At 34.8% G+C, this 22,285-nt stretch overlaps 1 protein-coding gene and 1 pseudogene across 2 annotated transcripts; both read right to left on the bottom strand.

Annotated features, from left to right (window-relative positions):
• Positions 1–3,221: 3,221 nt before the first annotated feature.
• LOC136216623 (uncharacterized) lies at positions 3,222–11,613 on the bottom strand (annotated as a pseudogene).
• A 3,342-nt stretch (positions 11,614–14,955) lies between these two features.
• Positions 14,956–21,738, bottom strand: LOC136216619 (malate dehydrogenase, cytoplasmic-like). Of its 2 annotated transcripts, none has more exons than XM_066003175.1 (7): positions 21,526–21,738; positions 19,794–19,952; positions 18,660–18,835; positions 17,750–18,027; positions 16,486–16,621; positions 15,297–15,408; positions 14,956–15,216 (listed from the first exon to the last, which is right to left on the bottom strand). In XM_066003175.1, the coding sequence occupies exons 1-7, from the start codon at positions 21,566–21,568 to the stop codon at positions 15,122–15,124; spliced, it is 999 nt and encodes a 332-aa protein (XP_065859247.1). In that variant the 5' UTR covers positions 21,569–21,738; the 3' UTR covers positions 14,956–15,121. The 2 variants fall into 2 exon arrangements, with proteins under 2 accessions (XP_065859247.1, XP_065859246.1); XM_066003174.1 differs by lacking the exon at positions 21,526–21,738 and adding an exon at positions 21,144–21,310.
• Positions 21,739–22,285: the final 547 nt, after the last annotated feature.

Genomic DNA, 22,285 nt, shown 5'->3' with positions numbered 1-22,285 from the left:
AAATTTAATAAGTAGGGTAAAAAAATTTATTCACCGGAATCAATTTTTTTTTTATTAGATGTAAATTTTAACTTATTAATATAGTAAATTGTAATTTCAATTTCAGTGGGGGCAAGTTGAAAAAGAGAAAAGGCCAATTATGTATTTCACATGAAAGTTCACCACCAAAAAAAACGAGAGAAATAAGAACAAGTCCTGAGACATTTGAATGTAGATGTGACACACGAACCGATTACACGATACGAAATCGATATGTAATTTTAGTGTTTGAGTTTAACTTAGTAGGTAATGTGTCATTTTTTTTGTTGACTGACACGCAAATTTTGGATTGGGTTTATATGTTAACCCGAAAACGACACGAAATGACACAAATATTTAAAAGGCCTAATACACAAATAACCCCTTAAACTTGTTCAAATGTTGCAACTGCCCCCCTCAACTTTCAATTGTAACAACTTACCCCTTAAACTTGTTCAATTGTAAAACATAACCCCAAATTGGGAATTTTTTATTCCGTACTTGAAGCAATAGTAAAAGCGTTTCCCAGGATTCGTATCACGCTAAAGATCTGATTATCACACTCCATGAGCGTTGCAGATTTTGCATTTCACGTGTCTCTTCAATTGTAGTCCATGTCAGCAATTTGGGGTTATATTTTACAATTGGACAAGTTTAAGGGGTAAATTGTTACAATTAGACAAGTTCGAGGGGTAAGTTGTTACAATTGAAAGTTGGAGGGGGCAGTTGCAACATTTGGACAAGTTCAGGAGGTTATTTGTGTATTAAGCCTATTTAAAATTAGGAAAAAAGCATCACTAGGCCCATGATTTTTTATTTTTTGGTTCATTAAGTCCTTGATCTTTTATTTAGATACATAAAACCTCTGATCATTTATTTTTGATTTCATTAAACCCTTTATAACCAGATTAGTAAATTATAAATATTTAATTCTGTTAAAAATATATTATTATCTTCATCTATATTTAAAATTATAAAAAAATATTTTTTATAGTTTGAATTAAGGTTTTTACAATTTTCCTACAACCACATTACATATTCAAAACTGCATTCAAACAATAAAAAAATACAAATTTCAAATGCAGGTACAATGAATAATAGTCCGTTAACTGAATTTTATGTTCAAAATTACTTTTTTTTTGTCGTAAATGGCTTAATGAGACCAAAAATAAATAATCAGGGACTTAATATATTCAATTAAAAGATTAAAGGCTTAATGAACTAAAAAATGAAAGATCAATGGTCCAATGATGCTTTTTACCAACATTAAACCTTGAATTTCCCTACTTTATAGGTTAAGGGTAAAATAGAAATTTTGGAGATGTAATTTTAACCCTTATCCCATCACTAAACGAAAGGGATAGATTACATAAATGCCACCACTCAACTTAACTCATTTTCACGATATAACCACTAAACTTCAAAATGGATACGAATTGAAATATTGAAAGTTTTAATTTTAAACCAATAAAGTGATCAATAGTAGACAATGGAAGAAAAGTGGTCATGCTGAATTTTAAAAGTCCACACAACGTGTTAGAATCTAACACGTGTGAATTTAATTTTTAGGATTAGAAAGTCTTCGCTTACAGCGACACAACGCGTGGATTCTTGACACGCCATGTGAACTCCTCGCACAACATGTTGATAACATGCCATGTTGTGTGAATCCTATTTCCCCTCCAAACGGTTTACATCTCTCCACTTGGGGTGTCACTCTTTTGAGCCAAAAACCTCCAACATAGGCTTGATGATTTCACCACTTTTGGCACCCCGACATATCCAAAACCCCTCAAGATCCTTTTGAATGCTTCGAATGTCTGCTTGACCCTCAATGAATGAATTTATATCCTCATAAAAAAACATAATATAAAAATCATTTAATTTTACACCTTATAACATTATAACCACTCAGTAATGTTCACATGGACCCTGATGACCAAATTTACCATTTGATCTAGATTAATTGAAATCATAGGGTGGAGATTCAAAACATCCAAATTTATGTTTAATAAGTATAGATCTAACGGTTAATGACAAAATTCATTTGGTCATCAGAATTCATATGAACACTACTCTATAACCACTAAACTTCAATTAATACCTCAAAATGAAAACGTCCAAGAATTATAGTTGTTTAGAACCATATTTACCATGAAACCATGCCTTTTTATTAAAAAAATCACAATCTCCGATCTTTATTTTCTTGAAATTTTCTATTTTAAGGCGTTAATTGAAACTTAGTAACCATAAGGTTAGAAAGTGTTAGTGTTTTTTATGTTGCATTTTGAAGCTTAGTGCAAATAGTGTTAGTTGGGGTTAATTACACTCATGACACTGAACATTACTCATCTTTATAGTATGATCATTAAACTTCAAAACGCAATATAAAACTCACTCAACTGTACACTTTCTAACATTATACCACTAAACTTCAATTAATGTTCCAAAATGACTATTGACGATCTCAAAATGAAAATGCCTAAGAATTAAAATTGTTCAGAACCAAAACTACCATAGAACAATACTTGTTATTTAAAAAATAATCACAACTTTTGGAACGCTCACTTAACCAAATAAGACCTAAATAACCTCACTCTTTAAACATTCACTTTCTCACTTAACCAAATAAGACCTAAATAACCTCAAAACGAAGAAGTTGAACAATTAAAATTGCTTAAAATATAAGCCGTTCTTATAATTTTCTATTTTGATATCATCAACAGTCACATTGAGACCTTAATTGAAATTTAGTGCTCATTTAATGTCCATAATATTAGAAAATGTAAAGTTAAGTGACTTTTATACGGCCCTTGTACCAGCATCATTTTCCCTCAAACACGAGGGGCTGGAAACACCCTAACCAGAGGTGATTCCGACGATTGGGGTGTCGGAACACCTGTCTCCACCTTCAGTGATCATAATATTAGTTGAGTTAAAGTTCGTTCCCCATGAGTGTAATTTAGGGGAAAAAGAAGCAAAAATTCCAAAAAAGTACGAAAAAATGGTACAAAGAGAAATAAGGTGGTGGTTGTTCAATCGTGTATCCTTTTCGCAAATAAAGGGAAACAAGAAACAATAAAAGTAAAACTCTGAACCATGCCTTGTCAACATCTATAAATACATTTAGCCAATACAACAAAATGTGCAATAAATCAAATCAAACCAAATGAATGGGGGTGTGGTAACCCCCCCTCCAATCCAACCCCAACCCCAACCCTACCCCTCCCAACGAAACAAGACAAAAACAAAAACAAAACTTACTTCACATTAAATGCTTCGAACCAGTTTCATTTATCATATTCATGTTTACCACAGCTAGTTATCAGGAATTTACAGCCTTTTAAGTTCAGTTGGTGTCACCCAGGGGAGGGAGATATATCAGTTCCGTACCACCAGTCTCTGTTATCTTCTGGCTGGCATACCCTTCTAATTGGACCAAATAATCCAATTCACACTCTCAACTAACTTAACTTTAAATTTGGGGGATGTCTCGTTAACTTCATGAAGTTGCTTAAAGTGACATGATTGACCTCCTAAATCCTACGCGGCAGAACAAATTGGTGATTAGAACAAGTTGAAGTGCAGGGGACAATATATCGCTTTAAACAAGTTCAAAGGGTCAATACATCACTTTTAGTAAGTTCAAAAAGCTAATGAGTTATTTCTAAAGTTCACCGGACTGTTTGACCAAGTTAACCCCAACATACAAAATAACACCATTTTTAGCATCAACATTTGTGAAATGGTACCAATTTAACTCTGAATAACGGAACTTGACACCACAACTTTTGTGAAATGGTACCAATTTAGCCCTAAATTGGTACCATTTCACAAAGGTTGGGACTAAAATGGTGTTATTTTTGTACTTTGGGGCTAAATCGGCAATTACTCAAAATCCTTGAGGTCACTTTGGTACCTTATCCCCCATAAAGAAATGAACGAAATGATGACATGTCCTTACATCATTGACTCTTTTTCTTCTCCATGCCACAAAAAATTATGATCAAAATAGGTATTCTACCCTCATCATTTTGTTAATTTTTTAACATAGTTTTGTTGATTTGGACTTCAATGTTATAGAACGTAAAATTCAACGATTCTTTTACATCAGGAAACGAAATTTATAAGCCATAATGTTAATTGAGCTATTGTTTAGGAGCCATGAATGTAATTTAGCCTTTATAATGTACATAAACTAGTGTGAAGTCACATCAGTGTTCATGATTCACAAAATAAAAGGAAGTAGCAAGGGGCATAGCAATTGAATTAAAAGAAAAAAGAAAGAAGAGGTGAAATTTTCTAAAGAGCATGTGGAAAGTTTGGGGTTATATGGACCACATTAAAAAAATGAAGACAAGGGCCTTTCATGGTATCTTCAACTGTTTCAGCAGTCCCCACGAAACTTCCACACTATTTAAGTGAAAGTATAAAAACTAATGGACCCTAATACTGACACCATTCTTTCTGACATTTAATTTTGGTAGAGAGGAACAGAACAAAGCAAACTAAAAGGAAAGAAGAAGCCATTAATTATTGTGGTCACAACCCTAAACGACATGCACAAGATAAAAAGAGATTTAAAAAAAAAATATTCTGAAAACCAGAACATGGTTTTGTTATCCACCAATACATTTGTGTGCGTGTACTCTGTGGCACTACTCGTTCATCATTTTTGTGGAATATATACGTCACATAACACGATTATGACATAATAACTCAGGACATAATAACTCAGTCTGATGACACTTCTAAATTACGAAGGTCTTTCAGTGACAGTCCGGGAAGAAAAAAATAACAAAAGACACTTTCTTTTCACTAATCTGATCTAGTGCTAAAGTAGAACTAAAAAGAGGCTTAAGAGCATCTCCAACAGCCTCTTAATCTGGCTTAAGTTAAAATTTGTGGCTTAAGTTAAAATTTGAGGAGGGAGAATTAAAAATCAGCTCCAACTACTTAGTGGCTCCTCAAATCACTAAGAGCATCTCCATCCTCTCTATTAATAGATAGCCTCTCTCCACCTCTTAGTGCCTCCTTAATTCGTTTTTTATTAATAATTTATGGTTGAGAAGTCTCTCTCCTCTCACTATTGGTAAATATAACAATAATTAATAATTTTAATGATAACATAATAAATAAGGAGTGAATATAAGGAGTATTGTTGGAGATGATATGTCTTAGTCGCTCTTAAATCACTAAAAGTCAATTATTTATATTATTTATAGAGATTGCACTAAGAGTCTCTTGGGAATGCTATAATACATTCTCTAAACCAGTCTAGAAAAGTCTAATAACCCCTCCAACTTTAAAATTTACCAATTAGCCCCTTGAAGTTGCTTAAAATGACATGATTAACCATCTAAAGTCTTACGTGGCAAAGTAGAGATTTTGACAAGTTGAAGCGCGCATCACTTTAAGAAAGTTTAAGGAGTTATGGGTCGTTTTTCAAGTTCGTAGGCAATCGGCCAACTTGAAGAGGCTATCTATGTATTAGGCCTAAAAAGACAAAAAGATGACTTAAAACAATGTATTACTGTGGCTTGTTTCTAATCATATGTTCATATATCAATGAATTCAGTTGGTGAAATAGTCAGAAATACATTTAGGAGAAGGCAATAATTCTGAGTAGTCAGACATGCATATGCTATTTTGCAGCAGTTAAAACGAGAAAGAGGCTTTTATTGGCTGGCTAAATGATAAAATAAAGCAGCATAATTTTTAGCTCGGTTGAAATGGATGGACAAAAGAAATCCAATGATGATTTCACAAATTATATTAGCTTGCTGCATTAAAGCTATTATTTGGGCGAAGTACAAAAACAAACCATGCAGTTTTACGCATTTACAAAAATATTCCAATGGTTTAAAAGTTTGGAACGTGGATATGAGGTTTCCTCCATTTGCAAAGAGTCAAAACAGATTTTTCACTAAAACCGTCCAAATTTGCCGAAACTCCAGCGGATTTTTTTTTGTCCCACTTGTATCCCTCCTAACATATAAAAACATTTTAAAGCAGAAAAATTTGATAAAATGACTAGAATTTCCCTTGTCTACTAGGGATTTTAGTGAAGAAGTGTGTCTTTGCAAATAGATGAAACCGCAGACCCGTAGTTGTAAACTTTTAAACAACAGAAACATCTATGCAAATACACTTCACCAGAATGTTTTTTGTTTTTTGGTACTTATTATCCCTATTTAATTTTCCTAAATTCTCATGTCCCTTGAAGAAAAACATATCACCCCACCATTCCAAGTTTAGTTGCTTCCTAGTTCCTAAATTTCTCTGGATAAATCCCTCCTGAAAAATAATAATCAAAACAATAGAAAAACAAATTTCTGAGGCAGAACTTACTTTGGTTTGTCTGTTAAGTTCACCAAAGATCTGAACACACCAGGACTAATTTTATCAGCAATGACACCTTTTTCTGAAATAACAAAGGACTTCTCTTTTACATAGCTTTGCAGTTTCTTAGCCTCATAGTCAAGTCGTTCTTGATCTGAAATACAACAAAGATGAGAGGTGAGGAATCCATTGTTCAAAAATTACGTTGCATTAAAAAGCAAAAATTTTTTATCATGCCTATTACCAACTTTTCCAGAAACATAAAAAATAAAAATAAAAAATAAAAAACAGTAAGAAAAACAAGAACCTTCTTTTTGTTGCTTTGTTTTCTATAACTAAAAAAAAAAATTCCAGCACTATAAATTTCATCTCAACGATGGTTCAAGCCTTCCCCAGCTTCTATGGAAGAGAGATTGATGAAAGCGTGTCTATGCTAATGAATCTTAAAATTCTATTGAAGTTGAACAACAGAGCCTTCAACAGGTCTGAAATGTGGTATGAACATTAATCGATATAAATTTCCAATCTGAATAAGATTTTTTTTTCAATTTCTGCTGCCTTAAGCCATAGATACTTGATTATAGGGCCAGTTTGGCATTGATGTGACCAACAGCTGGTGTGGGCATAGGTGTTAAAGGCGCACCTTACACAAGGCTGAAGGCAGTGAGCCTTGACTGCACAAGGCGAGGCGCAGTCTAAAGGCTCTCGCCTTGTGCGCCTCGCCTGGGCTTCGGAGCCTGAGTCAAGGTGTGCCTCAGCAGCATATACTGTTTTCACTAGGGTTTTTTTTTTACTGTTTTGTAAAACAAATGGTTGATTAATCTCAACCACTAATCTAATTTAAATAAACTTAATCTTAATCCTTGATCTAAATAAGAATATCAAGAGACATAAATATAGACAGTCTAGAGAGGGATTAAGAGCAGAGTCATGTAAAGAATAGCTTTCACTCAAACAGAAACTGCGAGCCAGCAGAGAACGTGCAACCTGGAATTGTAGCATCAGTTAGGTACTTAGGTTAAGACATTAAGTATATGTTAATGTTTCTATAAAGTATGAACTTAACATGGGGTTTTTGACATTTAGTATTATGTTTTTATGTGGTTTTGTCTTGTTTCTGTGGTCATAAGTGTGTTTTTTTGGTTTATGCTAGTATATATATTTTTTATTATTTTCTGTGCCTCGTGTTCCTCAGGCGCACGCCTTGAGCTTAGGCTCTAGGACCCATTAGCGCCTTGCGCCTATAACAACTATGGTTGTGGTGGGAGTGATGTGAGAAAAAGCTTACAAGTCAATTTGGTAAATACATGATAAAAGTTCTAAACGTTAGGAAAACAAGTCATTAGGTGTTTGGTAATGTTGTTGTACAAATGCTCCTTAACATATCAAATGACCAAAAATGTTCCAACTAAACTAGTGACTAGAAACAATTTAAATAAGGTACAATCCAGAGGGTTTTGACTGAAGAGCGAAGGTTGAAAGTTTTGAAGGGAGCGCAAAGGTTGAAGAGAAAAATATACAAATTGTAATTTTTCCTAATAGCAGATTTCCAGCTTTTAAGGAAAATAATTTTGCATTTATCAAATGCTGCTTTAAGCTAGGAAAGCAATGCGGAACGCACACTAAAACAAGAACCTTACAGCACTATTGATTCCATCTGAACAATGTTCCTAACCTTTACCCTGCTGAACGTCCGTTCATTAATTTCCATGAAAACTGAACGAGACACCATTCAACTGTTCCAAAAAGTGCAGCGAATACTACTCCACGCATATCTCCAATCTTAAATAAAATTTATGCTTCTTCTAATTAAGCAATAGTCATATCCAAGGGTTGTCTATACAAATTCTCAACTTGCTAACTAAGAAATATCAAATTATTACTTTGGGCTTTAAGTATAAAATATTTTAATTCTTGTTTTTTTAAAGAAATTTTTGTTGAAACCAAGTTGAAGCTCTTACAGCCAGGTGGTTTGTATACATAGCCTAAAGCCTATTTAACCAAATGCAATGTTATGGCCCTGCGATCTAGTTATGGGATGGGCAAATTTTCTGTTCTGTTTGATCATCTAACTTCTGAGCCCATTGTGATTTATGTTAAGAGTTCATCAGATAGAACCTTAATCTCATAGAATTTTCTCAACAACAACACTTGACTTCTCTGTTCCATATATTCCAGGATAAATAGTACATGACAGCTATGTTGCACGGAAACTCTTCTTCGTTAGCGTTTTCGTTTCCATTTCTTTTCCGTTTCTATTACCGTTTTCTAGATATATTTTTTTAGAAATAACGTTTCCTGACCCTCCCCGGACCAGAGGGCGAGCCTTGGCGCAACGGTAAAACGTTGTTGTCGTGTGACCAGAGGTCACGGGTTCGAGTCTTAGGAGCGGCCTCTTGCCAATTAAATTGGCAAGGGAAGGCTTGCCCCCAATACACCCTTGTGGTGGGACCCCTCCCCGGACCCTCGCTCAGCGGGGACGCGTAATGCGACCGGGCCGCCCTTTTTTTTTTTTTTTTAACGTTTCCTGACCCTCGCTTAGCGGGGACGCGTAATGCACCGGGCCGCCCTTTTTTTTTTAAGGTTTCCTGGTGTCCGTTTCCCTACAACATAGCATGATAGGTACTTCCTAGAGCAACTTATTTCGATAAGCATAGACTTAACTGACACATAACTGCATGAAACTACCTGCTACGAGAGCCTTTTTGTTCGAAACTAACAAACGTATCAGACCACACAACACACACAATAACATCAAATAACAAGCAAATAAAAATGCACAACGAATATATGATAAATGACTTTACAAAACCATAGATCAAACATAAACTTGATCTTATGTCAAATTTATTTGAAGGAAAATTTTCTGTCCGTTGAAGAGCCAATATAACATTATGGGATTTCATGACATAAGCTTTCTCATGCCATTGGGTGATAATCTGTGTTCTTTTATTTATCAACATTTTAAAGGCTCCTATCATTTTGTATGATTGCAGGGATCTAAGATTTGCATTCAGTAACAACCTCTTGGTGGAAAAAGATCAAAGACAAGACCATGCCACACTCTAAATTATTCCCCATACCGAGTCATAGCTGAGCAGCTGAAATTTCTTTAGAGAACTTTAGTCAACTTCGTTCAGCCTTGCGATCCTGCAGAGATAGCTTTCCATACATTGATAAGGGATGTATGGATTCTCAAGAAGAGAGGAGCCGTGGTGGTCCCCCCCGGACTGCATTAAAATGTGAAACATTACCCTGCCATAATATTTCCAGGTCCACTCCTTAAAAGCTGCCGAAAATCAAGATGCAAATTTTGGGGACGGGTTTTAGCTCCTAACATAATACCCCTTGTGTACTAAAGTTCCTAGCAGTAACTCAACCATATACCAAGGGCTAACAGTCCCAGACCCATGTCGACTAGAACTGACATGTTTAATATGAGGTAATCCATTTTTCATAAATTCAGTATATTGATTAACTCCCATAACAAAAATTTCTAGATATAACCTGTCTCCAAAATGGTGTGAGCAGCATGAAACGGAATGCTGGCAAAGACATCGGACCCTGGAAACATCATCCATGTGCGTTCATCGGAATTGTGGTTGCCACATGTTGTGCATACCTCCCTCACTAATGGCTTTGATGCAGACCTTCCAATATCCTTCATTATTGACTCAAAAGGAGAAGGAACGCTAGTTTTTGTTGTCCGGGCCCTCTACCTCAATGCAGTAAGTGCTTCCCGGTTCCCATTCCTTACTTTGTCATTTTCAACCACCTGCATTGTATTACTAATATATATTATGCACGACCCATTTATGGACTAAGAAAGCTAAACAAGAGCGGTAACATTTCAACACATTTATTTGAACATAGGATTTCAATTTAATAAATTAGACCTTGCAAAACAACTAGAAAAAGCCTTGTTGAACAAAAAGCTTCTGCTCCAGGATTCCTTAAATAGGAAACCCAAACATAAATGGATCATTCCCTATCCTTGGAAACTTATCCATATTATGAGTGATAGTCTTGACTTCCTGAACTTATTTCTATGACTTTCTCAAACTGGTAAAAATATTTTAGAAGTCCATCACATAACTCCAATAAAAAAAAAAAAAAAAAAGGGCGGCCCGGTCGCATTACGCGTCCCCGCTGAGCGAGGGTCCGAGGAGGGGTCCCACCACAAGGGTGTATTGGGGGCAAGCCTTCCCTTGCCAATTTAATTGGCAAGAGGCCGCTCCTAAGACTCGAACCCGTGACCTCTGGTCACACGGCAACAACGTTTTACCGTTGACTCCAATAAAAAAAAATTATTTTCTATTACAATTTGTAAGCAAATAAACAAATTTGGGAATATATATATACACACACGACATACATATGGAATTAGAGAGATATAAACTTAAAAGGTCTAACCGACCTGATGCCGCCCTAAAAGGAGATGCTCAGCTTTAGTTTCAAGCTCAACCAAGCTTTGGTGGAATTGCTTCATACTCTCATCCATCTCTTGAATCCTTTACAAAACCTCTAACCTGAATCCAATTGGCAAACATCTAAGTAATCAAATAATTCATAATATTTATAAGTGTCTCAAAAAGCCAATCAAGCTCAACGTTCTAGCATAACTAACTTGTGTATTGCCCCAACTTAGTAACTTTAATCACGTTAAGAACAAAATATCTTAGAAACTCTAAGCAAAACCATGTCTTCCTTGCAATTAACACAAAAATGATTTTGAAATTAAGCCACTAATTTTCACCAATATCCAGTGAATAGTAGAGAGATAAGAAAAATCAAACCACAAATCAAATATATACCTACTCAAATTGATAACATTGTTAATATCCAAACTTCAATAAGACAATTCATGATTCAAAGATTGAAAAAATAATATCCATGAGTTTCTCAAGCCTATACCCGGAAAAATTAATTTGATGCGATTGCAGAAGTTCAAAGGACATAAGTCATTGATCGCGTGGTGGTGAACGACGACTACGGCCACGAGACATTACGTCGAGAAAGAACTTGTAGATTGTGACGAATGGACTTAGCTGGTTGCTTCAGCGTTGATCGAAGTTGCAGGAAAGAGCGCTTTACTGGTCGGAATGAATGGCGCAATTAGTTTAGGGTTCAAATCGGAGCTCCGGTTAGAGTCGGGAGAAACGCGCGGTCTGCAAAGCAGTGAGAGATGAAAGAGAAGACAGAGAAAGTGAAAAGTGAAAAGTGAAAATGGCACGTCAGTTATGAACGTGACAGGTGGACTTCAGGTGCTGAGATGGATAAGAGGTATCGATATGGTACTACAGCAGTAATACGATTAGTGACTTTAGGTGCTGTAAAATTTCTCATCGATTCTATTTGGTGGGTTTTTGTATTTATCGTTTCAAATTACTTATCATCATAGTTGCTATTTGGATAATTTTATGCTTTGTATAAAAAAATTCTAACATTGAAAAAAAAATAAAAGAAAATTTCAAAATTTGGCCTAAATAGATGTGGTATCCGCCCAGCCCATTGCAGGGACTGATGTAGAGGTGGCAAAATGACACACGACCCGATTACACGACACGAACACGACACGGATTTTTAGTGTTAGTGTTGAGCTTAATAGGTAATGGGTCATTTTTGGGTTGACACGAAACTGACACGCTAATTTTTGGGTTGGGTTAGTGTTGATATGTGAACCCGAAAACGACACGAAATGACACGGATATTGAAAATTATTGTTATATTCTCTCATGTTTTTTATGTCACTTTATTAATAAAGATAATAAAATTATAATTATTAATTGCAAATATTAATTTGAATTTCCTAAATTGTTATAAACACATTACATAACCCTCTAACATGATATTATCGAACTTTTCGATAATTATTGTTAGTATACTAATCTAAAAATGATATAAAATGTTTAAAAACAGTACCAAATCTTCTTATATTTTTAAGAGTTATTATTAATATATACGCATAACAAAATTACATGTAACCCGAAAACACGACACGAAATCGACACTAACCCGAATAGGTTAACACGACTTTGACACGAAAGTTTTTGGATTGGGTTTGGGTTTACTCTTTTTGACACGAACCCGAAATGACACGACACGAACACGACTCGAACACGATAATTGCCAGGTCTAGGCTGATGCGCCATTGTTCCCGCCATGGGCCGGACGGATGCCGCATCCATTTAGACCAAATTTTAAAATGTGCAAAAGCGTAAAAATTTTAGTGACGAAAATGCTAATAGTTTAATTTTTTGTGACGAAAAATGCAAATCGTCACGAATATAAATTTTAATGTTTCTAACTCGTAGTCATCCATTTTCGGGGTTCGGAATGCCACCCATCAATTCTTTTCATAATTTCAATTATTGTTGTTCGGATTTATAATTTTGGAAAGAGAATTTTTAGTTTTTGATCAAAATTATAAGAATGATAAAAAAGTCCAAGTGGAACGGTGATAAATAATTTGAGAGCAGTATTTAGCAGCTCATAAAATTATTGGCGTAATTAATTTAAACCCTTCTACAAGCATTTAACAATTTCTTCTAGTTAATGATCTTTTACAAGCATAAAGTGCAAATCAGATTTCTGGGATTTCAAAAACTTTAGAATTTTAATTCCAGATGAAAATTTTAGAATTCAAATTTTAGAAATTATAAAATTTTGGAAATTCAAAAAATTCATATGTATCGATCTAAGAAAACATGGTATGTGATTTTTTTTAATTAACTCAAAAATTAATATCATTTATATTTTATTTGGTATAAATATTTGTAAGTTTATTAATTTAGTCTAATGTTTAATACCTATAAATTTATATTTGAATTAATAACCAATCCACCCCAACTCAATCTATTCAAGTTTAATATTTAATGGGTTGAGTTGGTTTTAACAACCAAGCCATAAATTATTTCTTTTAATGGGTTGAGTTGGATTGTAATTCCAAATACAAGAAACTAATTCATTATATACCTCTAATTGTAAGTTACGATTCTCAATTACAACAGAATCTATCTTAAAGAAATTGATTTATTATATACCTCTAATTGTAAGTCACGATTCTCAATTACAACAGAATCTATCTTAAAGAAATTGATTTAACATTCTAATTTCATTTTGTTTGATTTCTTCTCAATTACAACAGAATCTATCTTAAAGAAATTGATTTAACATTCTAATTTCATTTTGTTTGATTTCTCTTTTGTGATGCTATCTTTTAATTCTAATGTAATTTAAATGGTATTAGTTTTCAGAATGGGTCTAACTCAACAACCCTCTTATTATATCATGATCAATCCATTATTTTTTATAATTTATTCTAAATATAAATGCTTTGATTGGACTATCTTCTTAACGTACCGATCCGAAAAGGATTAATTAGAAATTAACAACATTTCAAAAAATTAAGTAGGTATATTAAAACCTTTATATAGAAATACTCTATATAGGAATAACCTCTATTTTATTATAAAAAAATTTGATCCCAACTTGATAATAACTTTTATCATCAACCTTTATTTAATAATAACCCTTCAATTGTTATTCAAATAATCTGGTCCCAAATGTATTTCCATATAGAAGTTTTACTATATATGTAGTGATGTATAGAAGGAGAGAATTAGTGAAGAAGATGATAAATGATTTGATAAAGCAAAGTTTGTTCTATTAAATCCTATTATTAGAACATTTGCAATTTTAATTCTTAATTGGTGGTCGGATGCTAGAAATTAAAGAGTAGTTAGAATATTATAGTGTAAATTATATAGGTGGTGTACAACTTTTGTCATTTTTTACATTTTAGTGTACAACTTTCAATTTTATTGATGTGGCATGTTGACCGGTCAACTTTTGACTTTTAGGAAAATCAAATTGTTGACGTGACACGTTGACTTTGCATTGACCGGTTACAATTACTGACTGCATATTTTAATGAAAGACACCAAAAGGTTGTACATTTTTGTATGTAAAATTGAAAACCAAATTGTGAAATAGAACAAAGTTTGTATATCACATATGTAATTTACCCGGACATTATTCTTATGGTATTAAGTTATTTGGACTTGTGTCAAGAAGGCCTAATATAACTTAAAGACCTTAGATGGGTCATGGCCCATTCAGGATAAAGAAGAAGGTTAGTCTCAACCGAAGCTTTGACAAAGCTTCGGTCATCTCAACGTTGCCGAAAGAAGTCTTCAGAGGAATATTTTGGAGACACATGGACTCCAAATACACGTTCATCACTTTTATAAATTCGTTGGCACGCAAAGATAGGGTCCAATGACCTATCATAAGCTGCCACGTGTTCAAAAATACAATCCTAATTATCTATAAATAGTAGAAGTATCCCAAGATTCCAGAGATATGATTTCTTAATCAGATAACTACATTTCATTTAGTTTTTGATATTCTCTGTAATATTACTTTAGCATCGAAAAGACTTCGCTGAACTCCGACCCATTTTATGACGGTTATTGTGATTTCAAGTGATCGGAATCCTGATCAGAGACTTATCACTCAGAAAGTAACAATCATATTACACATAAAGAAACTCATCTTTCACCAATAAAACTTGAAACTCCACTCTCCCCCAAAGAACCATGAACTAAATTTATATCTTATCCCTTTCATTTATGATCAATGTTGAGTTTTGCATTATATATATATATAACAACAAATTCAAAGAAAAATGAAATGAAATTTATTATCGATGATGAAGGAAAACAATTGTTATTCTGGGATGTAATAATGAACTGATGATTCAGTCGAGACATGAGTAAGCCAATGATTTCTCCTCTACTAGCTCTTTGGCAGTTGCATCCATCTTCTCCCTCGAGAACTCGTCGATCTTAAGATCTGCCATCGTTCACAAAGTTAAAGCAAATAATAATGGAAGAAATACAGACAAACAAGAAGAAAAGGTAGGAAAAGTTTACCTTGCACAATGGACCAGTTTCCTTTTTCACATGTGACAGGGAAAGAGTAAATAAGACCAGGTTGAATTCCATATGATCCATCGGAATATACTCCCATCGAAACCCATGTTCCCTGAAAGAGACGTAAATGAAAGTGCGTAAGACAACGTTCTAAACAATGGCGGAGGCAGAACAAAATACTTCGGAGGTTAGTGATGGATCCATGATTCAGTAAGTGGGAGTGTTTATCGTGATTTATGGATGTTAAATTAATATTCTTTGAATGTGTTAAGTCTCGTCCACAGTTTTCATAGAATTTTCGCCTTTTTCTGACAATCAGTGGGTGCTCAATCCCCCATAAACCCCTCCGAATCCATCCCTACCGGAGGTCGATGTATTAGCCTAAATTGACATGTTCACGGGTCTAGATATCAGTCCGTCGGCTCAGGCTCACGTCCAATGGGTCGGGTTTAGACAAAGAAAATTGATACTAAGTCTAGCGGAGCCTAAGCCCGCTGAATCCCATCTATTTCTAGGGCGAACTTGCGATTTATAAAAATAGGATTGGTCGGCTCATGTCGGTTCTAGGTATGTTTATTTGGGTTGGGCTTGGAATTTGATTTTCCAGCGTTGCCTGACCCAAGCCCGCCTAAATTAAAAACGGGTTTGGACTGGACTTGGGCTACGAATTTTAAGGCGAAAGCCCGTGATTCCGGCTTAGTCAACCCATGAACAGGTCTAAACCTAATACATACCTAGCCCCTATAGTTGTAGAGAAATATCAACTTCTTCCGTGTATTTAGGAAACGTTCTATTTACCCTTGAACTTGCTTAAAGTGACATATTGATTCCTCTAAGTTCACGTGACAAAAAGGAGATTTTGGACAGGTTAATAACCGTACCACTTTAAACAAGTTCAAAGAATCAATAGATAATTGTAAGCAAGTTCACGGAATCAATAAATCATTTTAAACAAGTTAAAAGATCAATAAAATGTTTTTAAAATATAGGAGTACAATTTTTGACTTTTCTCAATAAATATAAGGCCTTGGAATATACTAAGCCGATTTTTTCAGGACAAAGTATCAGCAATGAATTTCAGCGCAGATTTTGTCACTGATTTCAAACCCGCTAAGGATTCTTCGACATATATTAGCGACAGAAATTTCATGATAGTTCTATTGTATGTACAAAAAAGATAGAGTTGAACCTTAGGTGTTCCAAGAACCCAGTCGCGAATATGATCACAAGCAGCACTTGCAGCAGATAATGCACTCGATAGCTTTCGAGCTTTGATAATTGCTGCCCCGCGCTGCTGAACAGTCGTGATGAATTCAGTGTTTAACCTGTGAAAGGATTGAAGCAGACAAATGTTAGTAAAGTATGCTAGAACTTTAAAAGAAGGGACGGATTTACAGGGGTCACGAGAGTTCGTTGATTACCCCAATTTAGAGAGAAATAAAGAAGTAACGACAATCTATTTAGAATTAGCAACGAATTTAGTATTATTACGTACGAACGAAGAAACATCGTCGGTGATGCTCAGTTCCAAAAATTATCTGTAATTTAACACATTTTCGCACATTGACAACGTGACTATTTAAAAAAGGGATAAGGGCCAAATTAAACCCTAACGTTTCAAGAAAAGTGTAGATTTACCCCCTAGCTAGCTTGGTAAGGGAAATATGCCTCTGGGAACTGATCCGATCTTCACCTACCCTTAGTTCTGTACCCATTTGAGAAGGCCCGAACATATGAAATAGTGCAAATTTAACCCTAATGTTTCCAAGAAAGATAACTGTGGCCATATATTACCAAAAATTTGAAAATTTGAAAAGACTGATTTGACTGTTATTTAACTGTCACATCGGACCTTCCAAACAAGTTTATTGATAAACTGAAACAGTTTCATACATTTTTGGTTAGTTATTTGTAACTATATTAATAACACAGTAAATATTTTAGACAGTTTAAGGTCTTGAAGTGATAGCTAAGTAACATAGGGCTAGGGTTAAATTGATCTTGTTAGGGTTAAATTTGCACTATTTCGTATGTTTAAGCTAATTTGCACTTCCCTTACAACGTTCCATTTAACAAGGATAAAAGTACCAAAGAATCAGCTAATTTAGCCCAATTCGAGTTCGATGAATTAACTCGCAAATTGGACTAAATTGATCTAATGAGTGTATTACTCCGGGGAGTATAGTAGAATTTTTCTAATTTGCGCATAAAAACTCATTATGCCAACTAAGCGCCAGATCAGACAAAAATGTGATTTTTTAGAAATCATTTTGTGGTCTAGGATGAACCACGTGGCTGACATGTTTTTCCATATCAGCCATAATAAGTCGGACATGTTTTATACGACGCATAATTGACAATATAATCAACTGTTTTTTTGCGTTGCGTTAACATTCCAAATTGTTTTACACACAATTTGACCGAAACGATTTTATTATCTAAAAAATAATTACCATTGATCATCTTCGACAAGTTGTCGAACAGGTTTCTCAGCACCGTTGGTTAGAACGGTAGCATGATTAACATCAGGATACTGAGTTGAAGAGTGATTTCCCCAAATGATAACATTCTTGACATCACTAACATCAACATCTAGCCTTTCTGAGATTTGACCCAACGCTCTGTTGTGATCAAGTCTGGTAAGACAAGTGATGTTTTTCTCCGGGATTGAAGGTGCGTATTCTTTCAGGATCAATGCGTTTGTATTCGCTGGATTTGCCACCACAACCACCTGTGTTACAAAAGAAACGGCTTAAAAAAAAGTATCGAAACAATTTCAACATTCTTTGATGTAAGCAGGGGCGGAGACAGGGCTCAGTCGTTCCATCTTTGGCAAATTAAACTCGGGGGTAATTAATTAGCTCAATTTTGAGAAGTTGTACAATGGTACGTAAAAATTTGTAGTCCAAATCTAGCTCAATTTTGACCTAAGTTCGATTTAGCAAAAGAAATTACCTCTGAATAAGGATAAATAATTTATTAGTCCCCACTTTTTTACGCAACACACTGTTTGGTCCTCTATTTTGAAAAACATATTATAAGGTCTCTATCTTTTGTCGTCACCGTTAACCCTTTGGTCATTTGATCTATTTTTAGATTTTTAACCAAACATGACCTGTTATTCTTTTATTTTCTATCACGGTTAAAAGTCTAAAAAAAAAATAGACGGAAGGACCAAATTTTTTAACAGTTATAATGTGTTTTTCAAAATAAGGGAACTAAACAGTGTGTTAAGTAATTGACAAAGCAATTGACACGTAAAGAAAGATCTAATTTACCTAAAAACGACTTCAAACATGAAAATTCTCACACGTATAACTTATAATTAAGCAACGTGAAATATTTCACAAACGGTTTTCTTACCTTGCAATCTTCGGCAGCGTGCTTTTCCAAGGCTGAAGCTTGAGCCTTGTAAATAGAGACGTTTCTAGACATAACATCCTTCCTCTCCATACCTTCCTTTCGGGGAAACCCGCCGACCATTACAGCAATATTGACACCCATACAAGCTTCAACAACATCAGTAGTAGCAATAACACCTAACAACAACATGAACATGAGTAACGGAGTCAGGAACAAATACTCGAGGGGTTAACGGAAGAAAATATGTTCAAAATTACAGATTTCTTTTCAAGACTAAGCATCAACCATAGATAATTCCGTCGATGATGCCGACACTTATCCCAAATTCATTACAAATTCTGGTCGAGCAAAATTATTGACGGAATTACATATTTAGCCACGACAAGTTTCGTCAGTAATTCTAATTTTTTTATTAATCCCCAAAGGGGATGCTGAACCTGGTTAAAGTGATAAGCGTTTTAAATTATTCATATCTCCTCTTGCTCGGATTTGGAGGATTAATTATATCACGTTAAGCAACTTAAAGGAGCTAATTGGTCATTACTAAAAGTTAGAGAGGCCATTCAATTTTGTGCACTGCTACATACCGCCCCAAATTACTTATCACCGCCCCCATTTGGACTTTTTTGCCATTCTCATAATTTTGATTAAAAACTGAAAATTCTCTCCCCAAAATCATAAACCCAAACAACGATAATTGAGATTATGAAAATAATTGATGTGTGACAACCCGAACCCCGAGTCGGAAACATTAAAATTTACGTTTTCTATCAAAGAACTCATGAAAATAATACATATTTGTTTATGACGATTCTGCATTTTTCGTCACAAAAAATTGAACGATTTAGTATTTTTTTTCACTAAAAATTTTACGATTTTGCACCGGCCAAAATTTGGCCTAGGCGGATGCCGCATCCGCCCGGACCATGGCACAGGCGGATGCGGCATCCGCCTAGGCCAAATTATGGCCGATTCTCTAAAAAAAAAAATTCATTTTTGAAAAAAAAATTATGAAAAGAGCAAAATTGTTCAAATGGGAGCGGTGATAAGTAATTTGGGAGCGGTAAATAGCAATACCCATTAGACAAGTTCGGGAGCCTGAAAATGTACATTAAATTTAGGAAAACCACCCACCTTTGAGCAAAGGGAAAGCAGCATCAGTCAATTCCATTTTAACCCCATTCAAGGCCTCAGCTGCAGGTCCAATATCAAGCATGTGTAAAATCACAGGTTGCTCTGGACCTAGCATGGCTCCTCTTGCTATCAATGGAACAATAGCATACCCAATTTGCCCTGTAGAACAAAATCAAATTTAGGAATTACAAGCTATGTTACAAGGAAACGAAAAAAAAAAAGGAAATATAGGAAACGGAAACATGGAGAAACACGTAATTAATAAAAACATACTGATATAAAATGATAAGAATGTATGTTTATGTTTTCTAACAAAAATATCACATAATAGCGGGAAAAAAGGCGACATTTTTTTATCATTTTGAAAGCTCGAATAGACAATATTAGAGATTTAACGAACATGTGATCGACATTAATCCACTCCTCAAAACACATTACAACCTAATGACCTATGAAACATGACCCAAAACGTTTTGTACAAGATTCCAAGAGTTTATGTTTATAAAAAGTGTCGAAAACGCTTTAAAATCAAAGTTTTCGTGCTACGCATGGGCAAAGCCCAGTAGCAAGGCTTCGAGGAGGATTGGGCGGATTGGCCTGGCCGCGAGTGGTGAATGAGACATATCAATATCAATGTCCACTGGCTGTGGGCTTCAAGTCAGCATAAGAAAGGGTTATCTGGCATTAGACCAGTACTGGTTTAAGCGATCCACCCTAGTCCACTAGGGACTAGAAGAGTCAGGCATCCGGCCTTTAGGAAAGGAGGCAGATGTCTCCGTAGGGTGAAACCCCTGCAAACACTTTGGGCTTCGGAGTTAACCCATAGTGCAGGTCCTTTGTAAGGCGAGATTTAATCCTAGAGAGACCCTCCAATTGACGGGATGCTTGAGGCTAAAGGGGATAAACTCATTTGATAGGAGCCATTCGGTAGGAGTTGGCTAGCCGAGGATCGGGAGAAATCCCGGCGCCACATGGGACTAACAAAAATTACAAGCCCGTGAACTTAGAAAACGCAAAATCAGATTAAGGGAGTGTTTGGTTGCTCATTTTTATGCTCCTGTTTGCCTTTTCACTTCAAAATGAAGAGTTTTAGGTGTTTGGCCAGTGAATTCATGTTTGCCTGAAAAGGAGCAAATGAATGATATTTCCTTTTTGAAAAAAGGGTCATTTCAAACAGCAAACGTCAAATCGTAATAGCAACCAAACAACAAACATCAAATCATAATAGCAAACAACAATAGGTAAAACAAACAGACCCTAAACCAATACCCAATTCTAAATTGAATCAACAAAATGATTCATTTCAATTAAAAAAAAAAAGCTAGACCAAAATACACAAATTCATCTTGCCTGCAGCACCAGTGACCAGAATTCTCACTGGATCCTTTTCTACAATTAGCAAATTACACATATATCTAATAATCTTCCAAGACACAGCAATCACAACGAAAGAAAATAAAATCTTCTGAAGCAACACAATGCAATCAGAATCCATATCCATCTCTCTCAAATCAAAGAATAAACAAACAGTGAATTACTCCTGAAATCAACAATGGCATCAATCTTATAATCCCATTTAAGCATCAAATCAAAAAACGTTCAAAGCAAGAAATTTAGATACCAAAACAAAACCCAAATGGAGAAACCTGAAAGATCTCCTCCACATCTGGAAGAAAAGCACCAAATTTTTAAATGGGTTTGCTTTACATTATAGGGGCAGAAAAGTAATTACCAGCTGCACCAGTGACCAAAACTCTAAGTGGGTATTTCGCCATTGTTGAATAGGTTGAATCTTTGTATCAGAAATGTGTGTAATTGAGATCGGGGGAGATGATTGATATATATAGGGGGAATGGAGTGAGATGAGGAAATGGGAACGTGATCGAGAGTGAGAAGATCGAGGATGTAGATGATATGTGATGATTCATGATCAAATGTAGCAGCTTTTACGGTTGAAATGGGATTAGTCACCATGGAACTATATATATGTGATCTATTTGATTGTTTGTTAAAAAAAAAAAACTTAATACCGTAAAACTTTTATAAATAAATAATGTTAGGAACATGAAATTTTATTAGAGCATCTTCAACATCCTCTTAAATTGGTTTTTAAGTTAAAATTTGAGGAAGGAGAATAAAAAATCAGCTCCCTCCTCAAATCACTAAGAGCCTCTCCATCCTCTCTATTAACAGAGAGCCTCTCTCTCCACCTCTTGGTGCCTCCTAACTTCTTTTTTTATTAATAATTTATTATTGATAAGTCTCTCTCCTCACACTATTGGTAATATAACAATAAATAATAATTTTAATAATAAAATAATAAATAAGGAGTGAATATAAATAGCATTGTTGGAGATGATATATCTTAGTCACTCTTAAATCACTAAGAGTCAATTATTTATATTATTTATAGAGAGCTCACTAAGAGTCTCTTGGAGATGTTCTTAAGTTACAAAGATATTAATTTAGTGAATGGGTTCAAGTCGGGACTA

Source organism: Euphorbia lathyris, chromosome 2, assembly GCF_963576675.1.
Source record: "Euphorbia lathyris chromosome 2, ddEupLath1.1, whole genome shotgun sequence".
Classification (NCBI taxonomy): Eukaryota; Viridiplantae; Streptophyta; class Magnoliopsida; order Malpighiales; family Euphorbiaceae; genus Euphorbia; species Euphorbia lathyris.
Note: the sequence above shows the minus strand (reverse complement) of the source record. Positions and strands in the feature narration are given on the sequence as shown.

Coding starts and splice junctions, on each gene's coding strand:
- LOC136216619 (XM_066003174.1), bottom strand. CDS start 21,294: ATGGATATGGATTCTGATTGCATTGTGTTGCTTCAGAAGATTTTATTT. Junction 19,953..21,143: donor TCTGGTCACTGGTGCTGCAG/GCAAGATGAATT, acceptor TTTGTTCTACAG/GGCAAATTGGGTATGCTATT. Junction 15,217..15,296: donor AAACTGGTCCATTGTGCAAG/GTAAACTTTTCC, acceptor GAACGATGGCAG/ATCTTAAGATCGACGAGTTC.